This window comes from Excalfactoria chinensis, chromosome 4 (assembly GCF_039878825.1).
Source record: "Excalfactoria chinensis isolate bCotChi1 chromosome 4, bCotChi1.hap2, whole genome shotgun sequence".
In the NCBI taxonomy this organism is placed as follows: Eukaryota; Metazoa; Chordata; class Aves; order Galliformes; family Phasianidae; genus Excalfactoria; species Excalfactoria chinensis.
Window position 1 is genome coordinate 34,816,559 of NC_092828.1, and position 26,894 is coordinate 34,843,452.

Below are 26,894 nucleotides of genomic sequence, written 5' to 3' on the forward strand. Positions count from 1 at the left end.
AAGTTGCTATTTTTAGTTGCAAATGTATCTATTGAAAGCCAAAGCCACTTTATACTTGAGTGTAATTTTTGTTGGCAAAACAATTACGTGGCTATGAAGATTACTTTTTAATCCCCTCTTTGCCTTCAGTATTCACTTTTGCTTAGTCAGGCTTTTCTTCTTGCATTATCATTCTGAAGAACTGACAGTCTCCAACTTACAGAAAATTAATTACATCATATTAACCTTGGTCTTTAGAAAAGCACTTTTCCCAGGCCAACCTTTCAAATCTGTACAAATTAATAACAATCTCTGATTAAATCATAAACAAGATACATATGAATGTCAATCTTCCAATCCACTGTCCCCAAGTTTTCCATTGTTATAACAATGCATGGAACAGCACTACAGAAATATAAACAGTGTTTTAAAATATATCCCACAGACAAAAAGCAAAAGAATATGGAAATTCACTTGAATTAGTACAAGCTCTGCTACTAAAACTCTTGCTAACTTTGGCTCTTCATTCTAGTTAGAGTGCACTTACAGCCCGATAGGCTGAAAACTTTCTCCTAGATGAAGTCGTCCTGGGAAGCAATCCAATTCCAAATGTTTTACTCCCAAATGAAGACTAGTGCAGAGCATACCCCATAAAGAAAGCCTTATCTAATACAGGATTTATGTACCTCTAAATTAGGCACTGCAAAACCCTAGCTTACAAGAACTGGCCTCCAAAGTGATCTAAAGCTCTCTGGGTGAAGCATCTGGGGAGATACATATGAGCTCTGGGCTCATACCTTGCATGCCAGTAGAGAAAAAAAGAATCTAAAAAACAAACAATCCCCCTTCCCCACAAAACCCAACAAACAAATAAACAACAACAAAAACAATAAACCTTGATAGAGCAACAAAGCTCAGCATACTCCTCCAGAGTTCAGACAGAACTACAAGACAAGAGCCTAACAGTTCTCTCTCTCAAATGAAAGCATCAGAAGGGATGCTCTGGAATAAGTTTTACTTTAATGTCTGGAAAATAGAAGAAATAGTAACACTTGGCTCACATTTAACACAGTACACACACAGTGATGAGTTCAGGATACAAGTTCAAGATACATGGACTGATTTTTCCAAGTTACTCAAAAACAGATTTGGCTGTAAAAATATAAGACAGCTCTAAGAACATGGAGAAATGTCCTACAGCACAGCCTTGTCTCTAAGTCTACGAGGTAGTACTGGTGTGAGAGTTTTTTTCCTGGTCTACCACCTCTGTTAGTCTAAATAGAGGCAGTTAACTCTTCTGTACAGACTGTTTGTCAGCTCGATATTCTTCACCCCTCATTCCTGAAGAGTGAAGAAGGATTTCAACGCAGACAAACTAAGTGTCCTAACTACTAAATTATAATAGGTGAACATGGCTTCCAAACTCGCAATGTCTTAGAAGAACATGACAATAAAGCACATACTACTTGACAGTGTGTCCAAACAAACGGACAAAAAATTGTACACTGCTGGGTCTTTGACAATCCAGAGAACTGCGCAGCAGGAAATGCAATACACCCAACTTACTATTAAGATATAGCAAAATACTACTTCTTCACTGGTCAACAGCTGCTGTTTCTGCTTTGGAGAAGGAAGCTTTTGTTACCAACACCAGAGAGAAAAAGTCTATTATTGACTTCATACATGAAACAATAACAAAAACCTCAATATAGAGGGTGATATGTAGCCTACACATAGGAAAAAGGTCATGAAACAGTCAATAAGCTCTGACATTTCATTTCCAGCAGCGATGAATATGAAGAGAAATTTCAGTTGAGTAAAATCCCAAGTACTTAGGGGGATTACTGAATTACAAGCCAACACAGAAGAGTATGATAGTTCAAAAAAGAGAACAGGGAAAAACAAATGCTAAACTTTTTTCATAGTCTTCAGAATTTTATTTATTTATTTTTAATACTACCCTATTTTTCTATTTAAAAAACCCTTCTAATAGTATGGACCGTTTTACTATACAACTATACAATTTCTGTCTAAAAAGACCCACAGACTAAAACGGCTTAATGGCATAAAACCAAATGCATACATGAGCTTCAGTGCCCAAAAGTAAAGGTGGCACCCACAGAAAACTACACGTTACAAGAACTTTTGGTTGATGAAAAATACACACAGAGGAAGAGATGATGTGGCTCATGAGTAGGGCTGTCATGACACAATCTATTGAATTCTGCCAAGGGTTAGCCAGCATGCAGATAGGCATGGTCTAGTAACGTACTTTGGTTTTTAACAAAATCTTTTAAAAGAATCCCTCGGGAAAAGCCATTAAATTAGCTAGGCTCTCACATAACGTTGGGGAAGGTTGTCCCAAGAGTAACCAAGTAAAAGGGAAAACAAAGGGCAATTTTTATTTTTATTTTTAAGACATATTTTACAGTGGTTAGATGCTATCTGTGAGCACATCTAAGATCTACTCTGCTTTTTAATACTCCCAGTGGAAAGGAGCAATTAGTAAGATGTTCACTTACAGTCATTTTATATGGCCTGAAACTAAGTGTTCCCCTCTCCTCTCAAACCAGTGCTCTGCAGAAGCACATAGCCATTAAAAAATGCACGTTCTTAATAATAATGTGCTTCAAACTAAACCTACAGCCTGCTTGTTATAATTACTAGCCACTGCATATGAACTGCAGAACCCAAGTCCTCACTGAACCCCTGATAGATTAAGAGTGCAATGATTTCCCTTAACTCTTTAATTTAGTTAACATCTGAACGCTTTTGTTTTTTTTTTTAAGACAAAAGGAACAGTCTTGGGGTCTAAAAGATAATTCATGCTCTGTTACTTTGTTCTTGAAATAGGAAAAACACTGCATCTTGTGCTTTTTATTCACCTCGTTCTCTTTCTAGTTTCTGCAGAGCTTATAGCACTGACACAACCCTACCTAGGAAATTTAATATCATCCCTGTAAAAACCATGGCTTTCCAAACAGGTCAGCTGGATTGGTCACAATCAAATCTCAATATTCTTCCAAAAAGGTTCAATGGCTTTAAGTTCATGAACGCCAGTGCTTCTGAGAAGTAATTCCTTTCAAGTTATATTGTTTTTATCTTGTTAATTACATTAGGAGAAAACAGAAACTGACATATTTCATTCCCACTACCGAGTATTTCTCCATGAGGAAAAAAATAAATTGGACAGACTATTGTAGAGAAAACTATACAAAACACAATAGTAAGAAGGAAAAAAAAAACTCACTTTGGATATTTAAATATTTAGAACTACATATAATTATGAGAGTTGTCTATATTTGATTTTAAAGCACAAAAACTTTTTTTTTTTTTTTTTTTTTTTTTTTAATCACATGGTTTATTCAGGCTCTGGAAACAGTTGTGCATCTCCAAAACAAATTCACTTAGAGCTTGGTCCATGATGATAACTAGGAGAGCTGGTTTATTTTTATAGACTGTTGCTAAAGCACTTGCGGACTAAAAATAACTTCTGTTAAACAATGATACTGTTCTGTCAAAACCTATAACAAACAAATACTTTTCATAGATCATCCAAATGAGGAGAGTGAATATGAACGGTTATTTTTGAGACACAATAAGTAAGGACCTGGAATAGTTAAGGTTCAGGAATAAGATTCTGAATGTAAGATTCAGCCTAGAGGTGCTTAGACATTGACTGGGGATGGGGAGACACAAATGTTCTAATGACCTTGTTTCTAATGATAAACAGCATGTACGTAAAGTTCCCTAGCACAGTTTTCCACATTGGTTGAGGAAACTTTTATGTTTTTTGTAGTAATCTATATGAGAGACTGTGTGGCTTCCATGGACTCTGCCTCTCTCTCAACTTGAGGACTTTTCTGAATAAGTTCATTTCACTTCTTTGTTCTTCTGAAGCCCAGTGTCTGTGTGCAAAGTGTGGCTGTTCTTACAACACCAAACATGACTGTACAGTGATCGCTTTTGAATGGCCTCTGCTTGTGACTTCAATTAGTTCTTACTTGTGATTTACCACTACTGAAATAAACCCTTCAAGTTTTTCTTCAGCAAGGCCAGTTTGGCATCTATTTAAGTTTTCCGTAAACAGCTTCTCTAGAACAACCTCATTTTGCAATTGCGCCAAGTCACATGCGAGCACCTGAAATCCTGTCTTAGCTGTACTACATCTTTCTCATTCATTTTAATAGTTGTGGATATGAGTTTTCTTCTTTCAATCTGAAGACTAATACTGCAGCCTAGTAGTATATCTTAATGCCTTTATTTGTATTCTCTTAAGTCAGTCTCATGTCTCCTTCACTCAGGGCTTCCATACCACCACTCCACAGGGTCTCGATTCCTTGGGGAATTTTAGCAGCGTATTGAGCCACAGTATCTGCCTATTAATTCCACAGTGTATAGGAACTGATGAGTCAGGGCCTGAACCACTGATTGAGCATCTGCGGAAAGGACCTGGTCAGCCCTGGGAGCACAGGTGAAGGCAAATCTCCTGTGTGCCCAGAAGGAGTGGAGCCTGGCTGCACCTCTCTTAGACCCCCTTTAAGGGCTGACTGCCAATAGGGAAGGATCTCTTTCTGGAGAGCCTTCCTTGGTGAAAATTACCCCTGCAAACCTGGAATCTTCTGATTTGGGCAAGCAATCTTCTTCTTTTCCTTTATAGCACCTTTCTATGGTGCTGGTCCTTCCATCATCACACCTCTGTTGTAACACCTTTCCTGTCATACTGATCTGTGCAATTGCTACACATGATATTTCTCTAATTTTTCAAGATCCCTTCTCCTTGCAGAGAAAAATGCTGGTGTGGCTTAACTTGCTTTTTGTTTTAGCGAAACACACCGTACTGATTTAAGGGCATGAATGAGATATTTTCATTTAACATCCTTACATGGCACTGCATTGATTTAATTTTGTGTTCCTATCTATTCCCACAGGGATAACCCGTATCACATTCTTTAATGAGACTAGAGATACATGTTGTACATACCTTCAACAAACACCTCAGTTCAATTTTGTGTATTTCTCAACTCCTGAGGGATTTTATTTCCTAGACTCCATTTCACAAAATAATCTTTTTCCTGCAGAAGGCAACAGTCCTAATTTCACTTTTGGAGATGGAATCCAAGTTGCGTGTGCGTGTGACACTCCATCTTCCCCCAAGAACCCACAGTGACCTATTAAACTTAAACCTGCTTTTCATACATGCTGAAGTCCTGAACTTCTGTCTGTCCAAGCTGGACCTTCAGACTGGAAAGCGCATTCCTAAGAAAACCACTGGACTTAAGCCTTATATTTGAAAACTCACAGGATCAGAAACAAATTTGTAAAGCTCAAATTCCAGTTGATGGCTGTTTCTGTAAATAGAATTGAAGACCTTTTTGAATTCATGACAGGCATGAATTCCAAAACTTCAGGGGCCATTCCAGGCTCTGTCGGACAGAACACTACTGATCCTTCAGAGTAAAATATGAAAGGAGGGAAGAAAAAAAACAAAAACATATGTAAAACACCTGTTAGTAAGAATAAAATGCTACATAACCTGTAGAAGCTAGTTTAATTTAAGAGCAGTAGTCTATACAAATTTACATAGCTTTCTTTGCCAGTAAACTCCAAATAGAGCTAGTTAGTGAATTTCTCAAGAGGATCTCATTATCAGTGAGAAGCAGATTTGACTGCAAAGTGACGGCTATCATCTCCAGTACACACACAGCTCTACCCACTCAGGGGAACCCAGTTGCCTTTTCCTCTTCGCTGTTCCTATAAATGAAACATCCCTCAGGCATTCCTTCCTCCTGCCTGCAGAGGCAATAAGTGTTCAACACGTTGCTCTGCTATTCTAAGTTTACACTTTACAGCCAGCAGGAGACACTCAGAGCGCATAACCCTCCAACTGCACCAACATGTAACAACGCTGCTTACAAGTCACATACCAAAATGGTTACTGTGTTCAATTAAGAGAGGAAATTGAGGTTTGTACAACTGAGCTCTTCCCTTCACACACACATGAGATTCTATTGGTATGAGAAGACTTAGCTATTATTTCCTTTTTTTTTTTTTTTTTTTTTTAAATGAATGTTTGTTGTAATTCAGCTCACACTGTGCTGACACATCCATGCTTCATGGATAGGAGAAAAGATGACCCATAGTTTTCAATACCATTCAGCTGAACAGAACCATCATGCTTCACCCATGTAAACAATATTCCTCTCAGTAAACTGAAATCCATGTTCAAGACTGGCTTGCAGAATAGGTGAGCAAGCCACGTGAAGACCATACTGTATGCGTAATTATCTATAAGAATCGTAAGCTTTTTCCCATTATTTCTAACTGCCCTAACAAGGAAATAGTTTAGAAAAGAATGACATACATTCTATGACAATAAGACCAATGAAAATGCAAACGTATTTTATATGCTACTTCAAATTCACCATCAACCATAAGTACTGGTAAGAGCAAAATAATAAAGAATTATACTTACTGAATATTTGTAAGTGTATTAGTCACTCAAATGACTTTGAAAGTCCATGGCTTTTTAAAAACATCTTTACCAACACAGAGAAATGGGATCTACGCAATCTGCATCGTAATGGATTCTGCAGAGCACGCGGATTTGCTGAAATCCTTATAGTTCAAGTAAGATAGGGCAGTTTTTCAACCCTTCCCAATTACATTATGTCATGGTTTTGTAATTTTGCTATCAGTATTCCACATCATAACATCATGTAAAGCATGGATACTTTTACCGAATGTGCAGCTCACAGAAGAAGACTGCATGTTCCAGAGAACATCACGGTCAAGGATAAGTCACGGGACCAGGACACTATATAATCTCACTTCGGGGCTGGACTCGCTTTCATGAATCCTGCCAGCCAGGGGGAGTGTGTGGGAACATTCCAGCCGTTTTGCCTAGAGCTACAGTAGGCCTCTCGGTTTTGGGACTCACTCTCTCTCCTATTTTACTTGATTTGTTAGCCTTAATTTCAATTATATTGTATTATATTGTGTTATCCTGTATTTCGATATAGTATTTGGTAAATAAGTGTGCCTCCTTAGATCGTTGCTGCTGTTTTCTTTTCCTTTTCCCTTCTTCCCTTTCCTTTTTGGGCCAGTGGCCCTGCGGGCCAGCTGCCCCCCTGTCAAGGGCGCAGGTAGATTTTCGGTTAACCCGTGACACATTACCAGCTGCAAAAACCACCTGTGGGCATTTCACAGCTTATGGTCCACGAAACCCTTTGTAACTATTCTTTTCTTCATTTTCAATCAAAAACAATAGAGATCAAATTCTGCGTGTTAGCACTTGGTGTATTAGAAATGGAGGCAGATCTGCAGCTAAGGCTGCAACAAAAATGAAGGAATAAGAATTATTAATCAAAAGATTGGGAAAAAAACAACCATGATTTTAAAATTATTATGATATGTCATGCTATTTATCAGTAGTTTGAGATAACAGACAGATTCCCAGTCGGAACAAAGCCCTGTAACATGTGTTGAACATCACCTGCTAGCACTGTTAAAAAGGCATCCAAGAGATAGGCAAGATATTCGGAAAGGAAGAACACTCTGTGCCTTGCAGTCACTAGTTCCAAGCAGAAATCACCGTAGTAGGAAATTCAGAAACACAAACCCTTGAATGTATTTTACCTCCATAAAAAGCCCCATTCTTTCAAATTAAATGGCTTTACAGAATTAAAGCGGTTATAAACCCCATGTGGAAGACCATTTTATTATGACATTTAAGAGTAAGAAATTATTTTGGCAGCAACAGTGAAGATAAAGGACATAGGCAAGTCCTGGAAAAACTGCCTCAGCTAAAACTCTCCAGTACTTCCTACTGTAACACGACTTCTCCAGTTCTTACAACTTTACCAGGCTACCATTATATTTACATGGAAATTTTCCACAATGGACTTCTGTCACTTACGAGAGATGTTTTTCAAACAGTTTTCGAGCCCCTTCTGACAAAGAAACGGGAAAAACCTCACTGCTCTTTACAGATTAATGAATCCTGCTGACCTTTCAATTAACTCCTCAGAATTGATGGGCCACCACATACAACTTTTTGTCAACCCTGGGAAAATCCTCCTGAACTTGGCCAAGTGTAACTGCACATACTGCTAATTTACGTATGCAGACAAGATTTAGATTTCAGCAACTCATTGATCACCCTATCCAAACACTACACAGGACACAGGGAAGACACAAGTGGTAAGCATAAATGACTACAAGCAGACAAAGTGAAATACAGAAATGGGGAGCCAATATGACAGTAGAACTGATATATGCCACATGGGTACAGAAACTGGGATAGAGAGTACTAGAGAGCAAAGGTGGCTGGTAAGATGAAGAGGTGGGAAAGCAACAGCAAGAGTTTCATCTAGGAGAAAACTCAGGAGGGCAACAAGCCAGGTCCACACATTCCCTTCAAGAACTGGAACAAAAATCAAAACTGCTATCTAGTAGACAAATGGTGACATGTACAATCTGCAGAACTGCAAGTAATACATCCTATTCCCCTGTGGATCCCAGAGAAGATAACTACATACTGCTCTGCTAAAATAAAACTTCTAATTCAAACTACAGAGGTCTGCTGGATTGGAAGTTATCCATCCTGATAAAAAACAACATCTGCTTTTTTTCCCAACTTATTTTTCCATAAAAAACCCAAAAAATTTACAAGCAATATAACAAAATTCAAGAAAATTAGCAAATGCAAAAACTGAAGGTCAGTATAATTTTAATTAGGCTTTTCTGTGTTTATGTTTTATGAGAGAAGCTGTGAAGACACAATCAAATGCAATAACACACAACATTCATGTCTGCTCCTTTTTCTAGCAAACGATGCTCTGAAAGCTACTAAGAGCTGCACACAAAAAGGAAATGCTGCCTGCAGACATCAGCTGCAGAAGTAAGTTCTGCAGTGAAGGAGGCAGACAGTTGGAGGGTAAGAAAGGATAGCCCTGCAGATGATGCAGTTAAATGCTGCATTTAAGAACCAATTGTATCCCTGCTACTGATGCAACCCACTGGGAATGCCAGAAAATCTGTGTAACTGTCCAGAGACCACAGGAAACTGTCAATCTGCAGAAGTATTCTGCAAATGAACTAGGGCTATGCTTGGAATATGAATGGCTATTAAAGATGGTAACACACGAAAATCAATTGACTAGATTAATGTTTCCAAACGAGTGCCAAGAAGTGCAGTAATATTTTTCTTCTTCCTATGGCTCAGTTCGACCAAGTAGAAAATGTCCCTCTCTTCTCAGGCTGCTTTGAATTAAATTGTGTAATGGAAATGCTAAGTCGTGGCCTGAACCACATACTGAGCTCCTGGTGGGAAGGCAGGGCCAGCCCAGGGGTGTTCAGGTGCATGCAATGTACCTGAGTGACAGAAAGGGGTGGAGCCAGGATACTTCCCAGACCTCATTTAAGGGTTGGCAGTGAAGGCAATGGTATTTGGTGGGGATCCCTGCCTACCTGAGGCCTTCCAAGGGTAGACAGATTCTTTCCTTTGTTTCTGTGTCTTCAGCTGTTGCATTTGGGCATATCCTCACCTGCTACAGCCCAGGACTTTGTTAATATGCTGTCGTTCCATCATGTTACAGCATTACAAATTGTAAAGAACAAAACAGAAAAATGATAGTTTGAAAGTAACTGTTCTTGTAATAAAATGAACCCTAGAATATCTTGACACAGCTTATGACTATACTCTTTTAACGTCTCTGCCTATACCTATATAATTCCAGTAATTGACAGTGACAACATAAAGTAGGGACTGATGGGACAACACCAGGAATCCAGTAGTTTACATTATATAGATATCACTCTTGTATCTTTGCAAAGATTTTTACCCCTTAAAGTTGCATCCTGACCTAAAGGCACTTCCTGTGGCTATCCCTCTAGTCTCTCTAACTCCTTCAGTCAGAGATAAGGCACCCTCCATCCCGCTCAAAGAAGTCAGTAACATTTAGGAGATAAAAATCACATGGGGCTAATATTTCATTAGACTTTACCTCGTTCTGTGGAACAATAGCAAAAGGCTGGATGACAGCTGCCAGTGGAATGCGAGCCTGTTTGGCCATGTCTGAAGATGATGGGAAGCAGTAGGTAGTACATCGGATATAACGAGGACTGGCATGGCCTAGAACACCCAACAAAGCAGGCACAATGAGAGATAAAAGGAGTCTGTCTGTTCCAAAAACATACCAAAATAAAAAGAAAGCAAAACTCAAAAAAAAAAAAAAAATAAAATAAAAAAAAATCAGTAAAAAAAGTGCAGATTCCTAAATTAAATATATGCTTTCCTTCCTTCCATGGAAGCTTCTGCCCACCTCATCTCTTTATATCAGCCTACTGCCTTCACCTGTAGACAAATTTTTTCTTGCTGAGTTTAATGCAGGTATTTAAATGTATCAAGAAAAAAGAAAGAAAAGTACAGTTATTTGCAATAAGAATCTTAATATCTGAGAGGTTAAAAGGAAATAATACGGACAAAAGCTCCAGTGGCTATGTCAGTGTTGTGTACAACAAAATGCAGCAAACAGGTATACGCTGTGAAGACCACTCTAATTAACTACTTCCAATTCAGAGGACAGTATACAAGTGTTAGTAACACCTTGCTCACTTATGTTACAAAATGTTGTGTACTAAAATCACTCCATCATTTTTTGTAGCACACTTAGCTCAGTTCCCTCAATGAGAAACTGTATATTGGAAGAAGACATGAGTTCTGGAAATCAAAGAGAGTTCAGAAATTGGCTTCCTTATGGTTCCTTTTTCAACCACTGGGCAGTAGGTCTTGCTTAATCTCTTAAATGACATTTTTTTGTTCATTAGAATGACATTACCCCATCCTGAGATAATATCTAAAAAAACTTAATGTATGGTTTGTATAGTTACCCAAACACTGATAAATAAGTGCTGGGCTAAATTATGCCATCAGTTTAGTTTGTTTTGAAGTATCAAGTCTGCTGTCAGGAGCAACACATGCAATATAATATTTACAGGCTGTAGGCAGAAGCAAACAAGATACACTAACCACATGAAAACATTAAGCCAACTAGACAGCTCATGCTCTGTGCCTATAACTTGAACAAAACATTCCAAAATTTATATCTTAACATACAACATAGCCAGGCTCATTGCTCCTTGTAATATCCATCTCTTAAAATTTCAGAATAATCTGAAGATGATTTTCAACTTGAAAACCTTGAAAACATTCAAACTGAAAAGAAATGTTGTGTCAGTTTTTCTTATTATATTAAATATCAGCAAGCAAAGAGGTGGGGGTAAGGCAATCTCAAGGATTTCACTAGAGTTAACCAAAGGTGTGAGAATTCCATTCCCATTTCTCCCACTTCTCCTTTTTCCCACCCTTCTAAAGGGAATGACTGTCCCATTCCGTTCTCAATTCAAGACTAAGGAGCACTGTTTCTAGGTGATGTGAGAATTTACTCATAGATACATACATTCCTTTGCTTTTATCTAAGAAGATTTCCAAAGCAGTAATGAAGACAGTTACCTTGATCTTGGACTAAGCAGTCTGTGGTGACAAGAGGAGGAACCTGTCCTCTTGTGTTCGTAGCATAGATCTGCCCTCCCCTAGAAGATTTATCATTTTCAATAACTTGAATCTGATGAATAAGAAGCAAGAACAGTATGAGAAAGGTTAGCCATACATTCAGTTATATTCATAAACCATTAACATTAACACCAAGAAAACCTTTCTGAATTTCTGAAATTGCCTTTGCCACTGCTACTGGTATCCCATGCAATTGTATCTTTACACTGCACATTATTTTCTAATAATAGCTGGGATATTTCAGAAGCCTCAGTTGGAAAGCAAACAGAGAAGAAAAACAAAACTGGTCAGCTCAGAGTTTATTGATCACTGTCCAAGAGGGATTTCCCAACACACTAGAAATAATCTGTGGCCTGTTAAATTTTCTTTCTCTATTAAGTTCTTGTATAGCTATTTAAATATACAATACATTCCTCAGAGTTGGTTCTATCTTCTGCTTGATTACTTTTCCCTGCCTGCTTGGCTGGTATAATTTTGCTAACTCTTGCATCAGAAGGGAAAAAGGCTTTGTTCTAAAAACACCCACTGGTTGAAGGAAGCAAACCATTTTCAAGACTTAGCTCTGCAAAGGATCACCGCACTGTGTTATTCTGCAGATAACTGACCTGAATACATCATCATTCTTGGAAATAATATCATGGTTCTTGGAAACCAGATGCTGGTTTTCATAGATGCTGTCAGAGCGTATATCAACCTCTAACATATATAAGACAACATACATCAACAATGGTTACAGATAAGAAGTAAATTTATCTGGCAACACTACTGTATTTGTATAATGTAAATATAACAAGAGAATTACGCATGGTCATATTTAATCTTCTGAATCAGCTTTTTTCCCCTCTACAGACATTGACCCAGATGGTGCTGCTTTTAAACATGTCATTTTGATCCTCTCTGTGCTGCTAAAACAAACCTTTTAACCTATTTTAGCATCACTGTCATAGCAAAGGCTGTTTATTTTACATGCATAACTGAAACAAGACATCAGTCCATGCTCTCATGCCAGACCTCCCTCACTCCAAACTTCGTTTTTTTTTTTTTTCTGTTGATATATTAGACATGATGATTTTATCCTTCTCAAGTAAAATTACCATACCGAAACACCATTAAGGCCATTGACTACATTTGCTAATTGCATTGTTTTTCTGTCTGTATTAAAACACACAGCGATTTTCAATTGTATCTAACTTGAAAATTGCATTTAATGGAGGCAATTGCAGTTGTTAACATTACTTTTAGGATATTTTCAGTTTTCCAGTAAAAGCATCATTGGATAAAACAAAGGAAAATCCCAATAGAAGGAAGCATGGCTGCACCCCACTAGACAGGGCTTTCCCTCATCACAGTAAAATACAAATCCTTTCCCATACAGCTGTACTGCTTCAGCAAAGGAGTGGAAGATTCCTTCACTCAGAAGAGCTTAGTAGAAAGTTCTGGCCTACAACTGCAAGATAGCCTGCTTCAAGAATCCTAACTCTCCAAAGACTCTCCAAAGACTCTCCAAAGACCTTTCAAAGTGTCCAAGGGATCACCAGAACCTGTAGAACCGTGTACATCACAGTGTGCTCTCCCCAGGATTTCAGTACACTACTCCCCCCTGCAACTCTGATCAACTGTTACCAATACAAAACAATTTAATTACATCCTGAATCTAACAAGATACTCCTTTGGGTAATACCTAAAACTACTTTCTTAGATGGATAAACAATACCTTGTTTTATTTTTCCTCTTTCATTACTCTAAAAAGAAGAGGCAAAGTCCCACCAGAGCATATTCAGGCATGTTTCAACAACTGAGTCTTCTGAACTGTGTAAAGCTGAAGCATTAATTATATCCTGAGCTACTGAAAATCTTACAAGGTTGTAACAACTAGAAGGACGCTTAGGCAAACTGTTCTAGTTAGAATATCAGCATTGATTTTACTTTGTCTTCAATGCAGCAGAAATTTATAAAAAATTAGTGGCCCGTTACTCACTGGGCTTGGAATTGAGTCAGGGTCAAGCTTCTTCTGTGGTGGACCAGAGAGCTGTGCTGGACCTCCAGGAAAAGCACCAGGATAAGACAGCTGAGATCCTGCCATTTGAGGGCCATAGTTTGCTGCAGAGTTACAAAAGACCACCGATTTAAAGTATTTAAGTTCTGTTATCCATTTTTATCATCAACTTTTGTCATGCAAATAATTTTTACTTCAGCTAAATGCAACTCCTCCTTACTTTCCATTTTCAGCAAGTATCAGAAATACATTCTGGCTCACATAATCTGTTTTGAAAGTAAACATAAAATTAGGTGCGACAACTCCAGCTTCAGACATTTTCAAGTACATGTCATATAGGACTATCTAGAATGGGTTATTACAGATACTGCCCCTAGAGAGCAAGCTATTGCATTAGTGAGACTTTCTCTGTTACCATCTATCATTGAAAACTAGTCTAGTTTGTTTGACAGTTAAAAAAACAGCTATTCTAACACGTCAAATAAAATAAAGTATGCTCTTTTACAAATCCAGCATATTCAGTTTCAACACTTTATTAGTATAGTAAAGAGGAGTGAGTATATAAAAAGGAGTATGCAACTCCCTCCTGTTGTATACTATGCCTTTACCCACTGAATCATCCTGCTACTTTTTCTTGTTATTTTCTTAACAGAGTGTTGAATTGCTGAGCAAAAGTATATCCTGCCTTGAATGCTCTGATCACTGAATCACAGGATCATAGAATTGTTTGGGTTGGAAGGGACCTCAAGGATTATGAACCTCCAACCCCCCTGCTGCAGGCAGGGCCAACAACCTCTACATTTAATACTAGACCAGGCTGTCCAGGGTCCCATGCAACCTGGCCTTGAACACTTTCAGAGATGGGGCATCTACAGCCTCTCTGGACAGCCTGTTCCAGTACCCCACCACTTTTTCTGTGAAGAACTTCCCCCTGATATCCAACCTAAATCTTCCCTCCTTCAACTTAAAACCATTTCCCCTTGTCCTATTCTTATCTACCCTTTCAAAAGAGCTGACTCCCCTCCTGTTCATAGTGTCATAGAATCATAGAATCACCAGGGTTGGAAAATACCTGAAAGATCATCCAGTCCAACCGTTCACCTATTACCAATAGCTCCCACTAAACCATGTCCTTCAACACAACATCCAGTCCTTCCTTCAACACCCCCAAGGCTCCCTTTAGGTACCGGAAGGCTTCAATGAGGTCACCCTACAGCGTTCTCTTCTCCTGGCTGAACAAGCCCAGCTCTCCCAACCTGTCTTCATAGGAGAGATGCTCCAGCCCTCTCATCATCTCTGCGGCCCTCCTCTGGACCCTCTCCAACAGCTCCTTGTCTTTCTTGTATTGGGGGCCCCAGACCTGGACACAGTACTTTAGTTGGGGCATCACAGGGGCAGAGTACAGAGGGACAGTCACCTCCCTGTCCCCATTAGCCACCCCTCTTCTGATGGAATTGATGGAATTTTAATGGAACAGATTCCATTCTGATGGAATGAATTGATCTGACTTTTCATTCTACAAAACAAAGATTATATTTTCATTTCTTTAAGTCTGCAGAACATCAAACTTGAGAGGTCACAGTTCCAACACTCATTCTCAGTACACTTTTTGTTTTTAATTAGATACTAAACATCCTTCTTTACCTTGCTGAGGATGGTATCCAGGCCCTGGAGTCTGTCCTGAAAGTTGCTGCAAGTTAGGATTTGGAAGTCCAGATCCAGGGATCCCATCTTGTCTAGCCATATTAGGCAACGATGACTGAGCACAAAGGCCACTGAAATTATTTGCTGGTGGAGGAATCTGTGGTCCAGGTGGTAAAGCCATTTGGTGCTGTGTCAGTGGCTGTGGACCCTGAAAAGATGCTGGATGTCCAGAAGATGTGTGAGAGCTCTGGATAGCACTAGGACCTGAACAAGAAATAATATATATCAAATGAATAAAAAGAAATGATAAGCTACTAGCTCGGTGTGGAAGATGTATTGAGTAAAAAAACACAATGTTTGCAACATATAGCAAATACTGTATCTCATACTGATAGTGCTTCATCAGGTAGATTCTGAATTCCTGTTAACAAAACAGATCAAATTTCACAGCTTAAATCTGAACTGATTCAGATGTTCAACTTTATTTCTTCAGACACTATTATGAATAAAACCCTGTAGCTGGGACGGATGGGGAAAAGGATAGGGACGCCACTTCAATTCTTGATTAGAATGCACATAAATCACTGTTTGCCTTTGATATTATAATTAATTTTATGTTGTGAAACATTCTGTTTTTTTAAAAATAATTTTTCTAATATTAATTTTTTGTTAATACGTTGTTCCCATTTTACCATGATGAACTCAATGGAAGTTTAACTGACACATTTAATCTGGTTTAGAACCATTCTCTAGAATTGATGCTAGAAAAATGAAACATGGAAATTAGCACACACTGGTGAGGAATTCTGTTGTTAACAAGATCCAGATTGCAATTAAAATTAAGAGATCCTGCAAGTGGCTTCTTTCTGAGACTTAAAATCTGTAAATGTTATTTTACAAAGCCTACATTTTTAGTCAAACATCTCCCAAAGAACTACAGCAAAACAGAGAAAAAGGACTAATGTTAATAAACAAATACTGAAACGCACCTTAGAATCATAGAATTGTTTGGGTTGGAAGGGGCCCTAAAGATCATCTAGTTCCAATTCCCTTGCTAGAAGCGGTGACACCTCTAGACCAGGTTGCTCGAAGCCCCATGTAACCTGGCCTTGAATGCTTCCAGGGAGGGGGAAACCCCAGTCTCACTGGGCAACCTGTTCCAGTGTCTCACTACCCTCACAGTAAATTATTTCTTCCTGATACCTAGTCTAAATCTATCCTCTTCCAATTTAAAACCATTTCCCCTTGTAAAAAAGTTCCTTCCCAGCTTTCCTCTAGGTCCCCTACATGAACTGGAATCTTCTATCAGACTTGATTACTGAAAACAAATTTCACAGGAAACAAACTCTGATTCTCAGCTGGTAGAAAAAAGGACTGCTCCAGAAGTCTTAAAAGCTATCAACTTTAGTGCTCTTTCAAGACACAGAGCTTAGGCTTACAGCTGTATTGCTGGAGGCAATATAATGAAGGCAGGAATAAAAGCAGTTATTTTTTCTCTAAATAATTTCTATTGCTGTATATGAAGTGCAGTTGTAGAGGTGCTGGGTCAAACTTCATCCTGCATAGAACAGTCTGACATAATTATGACCTCGCAGTTCAGTACAGAAAGGCTGAAGTCAAGTCTAAATTATTTTTATTAAGGCAAAGAAATAATTTTTCACAAGTAGTTGTACAAATAGAGGGTCAGACCCCTGGCAATTACACAAGATTTTATTTAAATCAAATCAGTAACTTGTAAAGTCAGAGAAGGAACATGCACACAGTCCAAACTGAAAAGTTCATCTTTACTCATATCTCAATAAGATATCGATGACTGAAGTGATGTCAGTTTAACAGTCTCATTCTTACAGCCGTAATGGCCACAGCAAAACATGATGCTGACTACATTCCACTGCTTTTCCATCTTACAGTGAATTTGGCCAGGAAATATTCAGAAAAAACAGGTCTAGACAGACAGAAAATTACTGATGGAAGTGATTTGCATGGAAGAATCACATCTTACCTCAGTTTACTTCTAATCCCGGATTAAATACAAACAAGTTCAGATGAAAAATTTACAAGTTTTGGACTGAAAAAAGAATCAGACTGTTTTGAAATGGAAACTATAAAAAGATGAGAAAAATGAAACTAATTTTTTTATCATGTCTTGGCTGTTATGAAAGTATAAACAAATAACGAGAAATGACTGATAAGGTAACCAATATGTATGAAAGGCTTAACATCCTTTAATTCAGAAATAACCCAACAACACTGATGTGAATAATAAGATAAGATTAAAAACATCATTATTTGAGTAAATGAGAGTGGGAAAAATTTTATTATCTGCTTATGCAGAAGTGCAGTACATTTCTAATTGCCACAGTCTTAATTGCTTTAAATGAGAAGAGTCAAACAGATAAAATTGATTACCATAGCTATTTATCTGCATGCTGTTCAACTGGTTAGCAAGTTGTGTTGGACACGAAGTGGATGCAGTATTTGGGGAGGCTGGCTGTGACTGAAGACTGCCGGGAGGATAGGAAGGTCCAGTATTGTTTGGAGGTGGAGGGCTTTGAAACCTAAATGGAAAAATGAGTGCAGTTATGCAAGAAATTACACCAACTAGTCATTATTCCAGAAAGTCTGACACCTTCTGAAGTGTAATGTTGAAACAGTTAATTAGGATGACCAAACTCTCCAGAATTTTCTCATCTTCTGCTCAGAAAAAGCATATTGTTAAAAGCACAAAGAGAGAATGCCCCTTATCTTTTTGTTTTTTAAGCAACAAACAAACACAACAAAAAGTATATGTTTGTTTAGTTACTAGAAGCAAAGAAGAATGTATTCCATGGAGAAGAGAGAGAATAACTGTATGAACACTTGAAAATTAAGGAACTTAAGCTTCTGAACACATATTCCTTCATCCCCTTTATATACTTTGAAAGGAAACTTCCATACTGGGAATGAACAAAGTCTACTCAGAGAATACATATTCAGCATCTTTGTGAAAAGAGAGCAATTAACAGAGAAACTGTTAAGGAGTTCCCAGTTGTAGGGGGAAAAGGAAGGTGCAGGTGGGAAAATCTGCTGCACAGTTATCAGACATGGGAAAATATGAAGAGAAAGAACTGAAGAAAAGGAGGAGGTAACACATATGATGATGTTTTATTCTGGACAAAGGAGATTTCAGGCTCTCTCTCAAGGATCTACACTATTTTACCTATAACCATTACTAAAACTGAGGAGGGTCCTATGTATATCGAAAGAAAACTTTGATGTGGATACTTCCTTTGCCTGAAGAACAACCGTCAGCAATCTGTGAACTAAACAAGATCTAGTTAATAGAAGAAAAAACAAAAGCCTCGGGACAATGATTGGAAGGAAAACAGGGAAGAATCAGCATTTTGTTGGGCTGGACATGTCAGCTTGATTCTCTTTTCCTTGTTTTCAGTTCTTCGGTACAACAGACACTTCTCCCTGTTCACCAGTACACTTTCTTTTACAATAGCTCACCAGTCTCTGTAGGTCCTTTTCAGACAGTGATAAAGCACAGACAAGCTTTCTTACTCTAATGCCTCATGAAACACACACGCCTTAACTTTCAACCCTTAACACAAGTAACTATAACACAACTAAAAAAAAATACAGAAGCAAAATTCAAATAATTAAAACAAGAACGTTGTTAAATGATATTAAGTTCACTAGAATAAATTATCTATAGGTTCACAAACTCATGGGAAATTAGCAAAATAATTAACAGCTGACAGAATTAAGTAAGCAAGTATGTTTACTCACTCAGAACTCTCTGAAATACATACATTTTGTAAACAAGCTTGTCCACCCCAATCCTTTCAACCCCTCATATCACAGTTTTTCCAAGATTTATTTGTATAGCCCCCACCTGTCCCTAGCATTCTCCCTTGCCCATTCCTGTCTTCTATACTTCTTCCTCTAAACTTTGGAGATAGGAAAACAACACTTGGAGTGTTGTCATTAGTAATCTCAGAACTGAGCAAAAAAGCAACAGTCATGCAGCTGGAAGCCAAACCTACATTACAAAATGTCTTTGAAATACCCTACAGAACCTCAGCTGAGCTCCCACAACAATGAAGCAAAGATACCCCAAAAAGGGGGGGAAAAAACCTACAGCTGTACAGACGTGTGATTGCACTGAGAGTGGGGTTTGTCTCTTCTCTCTGGTGACAAGATGAGTGGAAATGGCCTCAAGTTGTGCCAGGGTAAGTTTAGGTTGGATATCAGGAAAAACTTCTTTACAGAAAGGGTTGTTAAGCACTAAAATAGGCTCCCCAGGAAGGTGGCTGAGTCACCATCCCTGGATGTGTTTAAAAACAGTTAGGATGTGGTGCTCAGGGACATGATTGAGTGAAGGGTGGTTAGAGTTAGGGTAGTATGGTTAGGTTGTGGTTGGACTTGATGGTTTTGAGGGTCTTTTCCAACCTGAGCAATTCTATGATTCTGTGTACCAGCCTCTAGTCAAAGTTCCCTGAGAGCTATTACTTCTTTTTACTAACTTTTTGGTACCTCACAACAAAGGAGAATTAAGACACAAAAAAAATGACTAAAAAAGCAGTTTCTATATATGAAAGAAAACAACAATTTTAACATTTTTTACTGCTGCCCATAGACAATAAGTTTAAAGTTCAAGGAGAACAAATAATTAAAAATAAAAAGCAACTCATGGCAAAGACATGACTTGCTCTAAAAATTGAATTAATGTGATTACGGATTATAATCTATGATCTGTCATCTTAACATCACAGGAAAGAAGCAGAATGAGTTAGAACTGCCAAACATAAAAGAGGTGCTATACCTAAATGGCAGCGAAGAAGCCAAAGAGAGGAAATAGAGGTCAAATAAATCTCATGTACTAATTCTTGAAAGTCACCTATGTGGCTGTTGTCCTGCTGCACTGGGCCCACTTTGGAAGTTGTTCTGGCTGAACTGATGTGTACCAGGTGGTAGAGGCCCAAGAGGAGCCGAAGATCCAAGAGGTGCAGTTGGTTTCGACATACCTGCCAAACAAGAAGTACTTTTATGGAAGAATCCTGTAGAAATGCACAAGATCATCAAGAAATACAAGTGTACAGGCCTGATCTGGCAATGAGAATATCAGCTATAGGTGGCCCTGCATGTGCAATGTCATTAGACAATACGACCTCAAGAGGCTCTTTCCAAACTCAGCTGTTTTCTAAGTCTTTAACAAGACTACAGAAGCAGATATGAAAAAGAACAGTAAGAAGCAACCATATAGTAGTTGCTAACTTTTCAGAAAACAAAACACAACACAAGGGGGACAGTAAGAAAGAAGCAAAGATAAAGGAACAGACCCTTTGATTCAATTTGGGTTAACCGAAATTCCACATTACCCCGTTACCTTTGCAGAGAAAGCAAGAGAGCCCTTTGCTTTGAGAGACTTTTGCCAATAAAGATCTTGGAACAACCTTTATAAAAAGCCCCTATATGTAAATCCAATAAAACTATGCTAAAAAGTGTTGATTCACAACTACAACATCAACTTATTATAATTTATGTTATTGTCAGAAGCAATTCTGACTATATTCAGCATTGTGTTAAAGTAACAACTCCTGCTGGTTTTCATAAGATTTTTTAGAGGAACTGGATAAAGCTTTTTCAATAATTTAAGGATACCACAAAAATCAAGCAGATCACACTATTTAATACAGTGGATGTTTAGTTCTGTTATTACTGTAATCCAATACAAACACTGAGCTTAATGTATATCATCACCATATGGTATTAAAAAATAATTCAGTCTTTTTTATTGTTTTAATTGTAATTTTCTTCTGTGACACTGTATCAAGATGGTCCACCTCCTTCCTCCCTGTTTAGCCTATATATACTAACAGACTTACAGAAGGAGGAGCAAATCTTATTTTTAGATATTTTCCACATTCCCAGCTCACTAGTTTACTTCTTGAAACATTTGAAGCATATCACATAACGAGATAAAATTAATGCAGCATGAAGGATAATAGGTTTACCTTTTGGCCATCAAAATCATCTGAAGCACAATTACACTGGTAGAGATAAATAGCAAAGAACCCATTTACTTGTAAAAGCTACCCAAGTTTCCCTTCCTCATAAAAAGTAATTGTTCCCTAAATGGTTAGAAAGCAGATGGGCTCCACTTACCATATGTTATCCAAGCACATCACCAAGCACACAAGACTAAGTAGGAAAAAAACAACTTGTATTCGTAGACAAGTTTGTGCTCAAGAACTTGGTTGGGCACAGGTCCTACTGCAAAGAATACAACACGTTTTTGAAAGCCTGTCTGCCATTAACACCGACCAATTCAGAATCATTGCTCTATTCCCAGAAATCATTTCTTTTTATCTTTCTGTACTACATGTTAATCACAGCACTGCATTAAGCACTGGTATCGACTGCTTCCTGGACAAGAGTTCACACACAAGGGTCAGAATTCCACTACCAGGCACCTTACGTTTACATGTGAGCAACAACAACAATGTTGAGAGTGTAATGTTTACTAGTGCAAGATCCTGTTGTACTAGCAGTGTAAAACTGAGCATTGTGTGCTGACCAAAGTAAAATGAAGAGATGCAGAACACAGCAGAAATGTACACTCTGAAGACACATTTTAAGACAATTACACACCTGGTTGAGGTGCTGCATGTGAGGAGTTAGGGTCTCCATAATGCCCATAATGAAGTGCAGAATTAGGTGGTCCAAAGCCTGCAGAAAAGCCTCCCATTCTTGGCTGGGATTGGGAATAAGGAGGAGCTGTAACATAACCTTGTTGACTCATGATGGCAATATTCTCATTCCAAGTTTGGAGTTCTCTTCAGGAATCTGCAAAAGAGAAAGTGACACCAGCTATTACTCTTCATTCTTTGGAGTATTTTAGAAGGCTGAGAATTATGTTCCCAAAAAGACAGAAGCCACATTAGAAGGTAAAAACTGACCTGGCAATTGGGTAAACAATGCTCTTGTTTGATTGGTTCCTTAGTTTCATCAACACTGTGAATTTAAATAAATCACTGAAATTATCTGAACAAGATTTACCCCCTCCCTGGCCCATGGAGAGATAAACTCTAAGGATATGTATGTGGAAGAAAAGTAAAAAGAAAAGTCAAAAATTGCTCCATTTAATGGCAAAACCTAAACTTCGAATACAACTGAAAAAAAGGCAGCGAGTCTAATACTCCAAATACTAACTATTCCAAAGAGCAGACTGGTACATCAAGAAAAGCAGAGTGCCTAGAGTACAAAACTCCTCTAGTCCATCTGTCTCCTATCCTAGCAGACCTGTTTTAGATGAGAAAGTATCCCACAATGGCCTCAATAGTACCATATGTTCTTCTTGCTGCGACCATGCACCTTTTTCCTAAGCTTTCACACCTTGACTCTGTTGTTTGCAGAGAAAGGGAGAACCAACAAATGAAGAACATATTTTCCCACCATAAGATTTGTTCTAAAAGACACTTTAAGAAAACTTTCAAACACTGGGAAATCTGATGAATACTAAACCAGATGATTCCATTTCATATGATCAGCTTTCAAATATAGAACATTTTCCATTAAAGGTTTTGAAAGAAAACTGAGGCATTATACACTGACGGCTTGATTGCTAGCTTTCACTTTCCCAGATTAAAAAAATATATGTTGCTGTTGAATTAAACAACAACGACAACCCAACACACACACAAATCCACTGCTTTTATTTATGCGCAATTAAAAACTGCTTTGAGAAATGATTAGAAACTGACCCAGTGAACTACTTCTGTAAAAACCCAAGTACACAGGCATCCTTAGAGAACTAGAGATCCATTAAATAAACTAGTATTTCAGATGTTAAACATTCCTTTCAAATAGCTTTCCCAACAATCTGTATTTCATGTTCTCTGAATTTCAGATTGAGGTGGTCTCTGAGCATACAAAGAGTTTGAGGAATTGTGTTTCAGAAGCATTTAGGAAGGCACTTCAAAATTAGGTACACCTCTAAGATCACAATGTGGACATATTCAAGCTGTACTAGCACACGGCAGTAGACAGAAGCCATACTCATCAGAAGTCTCATCTCTTGGCTTCTCTTATTAAACATACTGGAGAAAAAGTCTTACTAATCTTACTCATCAGACAAGAAATCACTCTGAGCCGGTACCCTCCTCGCAACCTGGCCAAAGTACTAGGCCACACTTGTCAGCACAGCTAAAGATTTGTCAATTAAACTACCTAGCACTAAATTGCTTTGGATGGGTAAGCTTCGAGGACTGCATCCTATTTCTTAGTTTAAAAAAAGGTAAGAAAAGAGTAGGAAGAAGAAAAATATGTTCACACAGAGAGGCTCCTTGCTGTCAGCTATACTTTCTTCCTTTCCCCACCCCCATCTGAAAAGACGTGGCAGTTTGTTTTAGTTACTCCAAAAGACAATAAATCAGTACTAAATTACCTGCGCAGTCGTATAAACATAAACATATATAGTTTAAATCTACAATGAGATTTTCACACTGAGCAACAGCCAGCACCTTCAGCTATGACAGCATCCAGGGGAAACTACTTCCTCCACCGCTTACTCACTCACTCAAAATCTTGCCACGTCGAACTTCCTACAGACAGCATAAACACACACGGGCTGTCCTGAAGAGAGACAGCAATGAAACACAAAAGAAGCTTATAGAGCACAGTTCCAGGTTCTATTTAAGACCAAACATATTTAACCACTTCTAAAGATATGGACATAGAGAGAAACTCAAGATGTAACTAGCTTGAACAACACCTATGATAGCAACAGACTGCCTAGAGTTTCATCAAGTTCCAACAAGAGATATAGAGATTCTGCCTGGAAATCACATGAGAAAGATGAAAGAACCTGCTAAACTGAAAGCTTTTCCTGGGTTTATCCGCTACAAGTGTCACTGCAAAGAAGGAAGTAAATTTATCCTTGTCCCTCTTATCCCCAGTTTACTTCAGTCCCCAAGGCCTGCACACCACTAAAACAAACACTTCACAACAAACTAGAGAACTGGTTGTCATCTTTTAATCCAGAGGACTGCTCTACTGACACAATGCTCTGCTGCACCTATGCCACTGTGAAGATGTAATACTCCATGAAGTACACGCAGAGGGTAACAGAGTAAGCATCATAATCACAGCTACCTGAAGGGGAACGATTAACTTTAGTTAATTAATTCTGAGACACGCTGCTAGGCAGTGTGACATCTGGAAAGAGGTACCACTCCTCCCCAGGGCACCCTACAACATCATTTTTGCAAATAACGTTTAGCAAGCATACCTGTACACATACAGACATATAAAAAGAGGCATAGCTACACGCATTACACACGTACTTTTTATAACATACATTCCAGAAAAAGAAAGCAGAGGGTGACACCGACCCCAGCCCCGTGCTCAGACGGCACACGGTTACCACCTGTCTCCCCATTACCTGAGGCCTCCCGTCAGTCAGCGCTGCACCAGGTGCTGCTCGGAGCCCCGCGTCAAACACGCCCTCCCGCCGCTCGCCGTTCCCCCCTCACACGGGCCGCCACCAGCTCCACCGACCTCCCGCCCTCGGGCTGGCTCACAGGGCGATCCCTAAGCACCCCGGCACCGCTACGAAGCACCCGCTGCTCCCCACACGGAGCACGGCCGCGATCTTCCCACCCTCCGCCCCAGCAAAAAGCGGCGGCCGCCGGCTGGGACGGCAGCTGAGGCCGTTACCTGGGCGCGGTGTGCAGCCCTCACCCGGCAGAGCGCGCGCCACCCGCTCACCCGAGTGCCACGTCTGAGCTCGCCGCGCGCCGCCGCCACGCGGTCCCCCCCCGCTCGGGAGCGCGCCCGGCAGCGCCTGCGCACTGCCCTCAGCGACGCTGTGCCCTTAGCGGCCGAGAGGAAACCGCTGGGAAAGGGAGTCCGCCTCATCTGTCATGGCTTTATTTATTTATATATATATGTGTATATATGTGCAGGAAAATCAAGAAGGGACCCAGGAAACAGGGTGATCTTTAAGGTCCCTTCCGACCCAAAAAGCTGTTGTATGGCCCTGTGAAGTCCTAGAAATATGATACGTAGCTCGCTCCGAAAGTAATGCCTCCTGCTTATTTCCACAGACAATACAAGCAGATACAAAGATGTGTTGCACACAACATTCGGCACCAGCAGAGGTGACCCAGTGCTGAAACACACCACCCACCCCCGTCACTGTGCTCACATACATTGGTTGGTCTCCATAAACATCATAGAATCATAGAATCACGAGGTTGGAAAGGACCTACAAGATCATCTAGTCCAACCATCCTCCCTTTACAATCCCCTAAACCATATCTCCTAGCTCCATACCCAGATGCCTCTTGAACTGTGACTCCACCACCTCCCTGGGCAGCCATTCCAGTGCCTGACCACTCTCTGAGAGAAGTTTTTCCTTATGTCTGATCTAAACCTCCTGTGGTACAACTTGTGGCCATTTCCCCGGGTCCTGTTTGTTGGCTGGGAGAAGAGGCCAAGCCCCTCCTCATCACAGCCTCCCTTCAGGAAGTTGTAGAGTGCAACGAGGTCTCCCCTGAGCCTCCTCTTCTCCAGGCTAAACAATCCCAGTTCCCTCAGCCACTCCTCATAAGACTTGTGCTCCAGAACCCTCACCAGTTTCATTGACCTTCTGTGTACACGTTCCAGGACTTCAATGTCTTTCTTGTAGTGAGGAGCCCCAAACTGAACACAGTACTCAAGGAATGTCAATGGGTGCTACTGTTTCCACATGGAGGAATTCAGTGACACACCTTTGCTTCATAGGCACTTCCATGTCAGACAACATTTCATCAGACTGCCCCTCTGCTGCCATCTGTCACACAGCAACAAAAATGTAACATAGTATTGATGGGCAGGTTCATCTTCTACTGCCACACCATCACCATCTGCCTCTGGTGTTGTAGGCCGGCAACATAAAATAGGAGGCATTACTTCTGGAGCAGCCGTCATTATTTTTCTCACACACTTTTAAAACATATGTCTATGACATTACACACATATACACAAAATTATGCCACCTGAATATCTAGAGTAAAATGCAATATAGGCATATCATGTGTGCCCCCGGTGGTGCACAGTGTTAGAACCGCCTCTTGCAACACCGGAGGGCCCGGGTTTGAATCCCCCCTGTGGCGCAAATGGTAAAACTGCCGCTCTGCTACACTAGAGGGCTCGAATCCCGGGAGCTGGACTCGATGATCTCTAAGGTCCCTTCCAACTCGCACGATACTATGATACTATGATACTATGATATCATGTGTTTGCCTGTGTTTCAGTTACTGCCTTGGTTGCAGGATAAAAGCAATGCTTTTCTAGTTAACACAGTAGAAGCACAAAAGTAAATGAGAAATGTGTGTTGGACCAAGTCAAAAAACAATTTAAGTGAGGTTAAGAGTGAAAAAAAGAGGAAGGGGGAAGGGAAAGGGAAAGGGAAGGGGAAGGGAAGAGAAAAACCAATAAACCAAACACCTCATTCAGCTAAAGGCAGCTTCACAATTCCGGTCCACCTGGAATTCAGGCTTTCTCATCCTTTGAATGCTTGTTCTAGAGCCTCAGTAAAGCTTTTGAAAGGCAGATTTTGGGGCTGAATAGTTTTACACAGAGCTAAATCTCAGTAACATATATCTCAGGACAAGACTGTCAAAAACATTTATTACTATACAAAAGAATTCTGAAAAAACATCCCAGTGC

General features: G+C 39.5%; 1 protein-coding gene across 10 annotated transcripts in view; it reads right to left on the reverse strand.

The window, feature by feature from the left end:
- Positions 1-26,894, reverse strand: part of SEC24D (SEC24 homolog D, COPII coat complex component) — a 201,869-nt gene that overhangs the window by 26,270 nt on the left and 148,705 nt on the right. For 2 of the 10 annotated variants that reach the window (XM_072334489.1, XM_072334479.1), the window contains exons 1-8: positions 24,900-25,082; positions 21,834-22,028; positions 20,080-20,206; positions 17,604-17,752; positions 15,195-15,458; positions 13,533-13,654; positions 11,495-11,606; positions 9,987-10,114 (exon numbers count right to left, since the gene is read on the reverse strand). In XM_072334489.1, coding sequence (XP_072190590.1) covers positions 9,987-10,114; positions 11,495-11,606; positions 13,533-13,654; positions 15,195-15,458; positions 17,604-17,752; positions 20,080-20,206; positions 21,834-21,984 — 1,053 coding nt within the window. In that variant the 5' untranslated portion in view covers positions 21,985-22,028; positions 24,900-25,082. The other 8 variants (XM_072334482.1, XM_072334486.1, XM_072334480.1 and 5 more) reach the window with 7 other exon arrangements.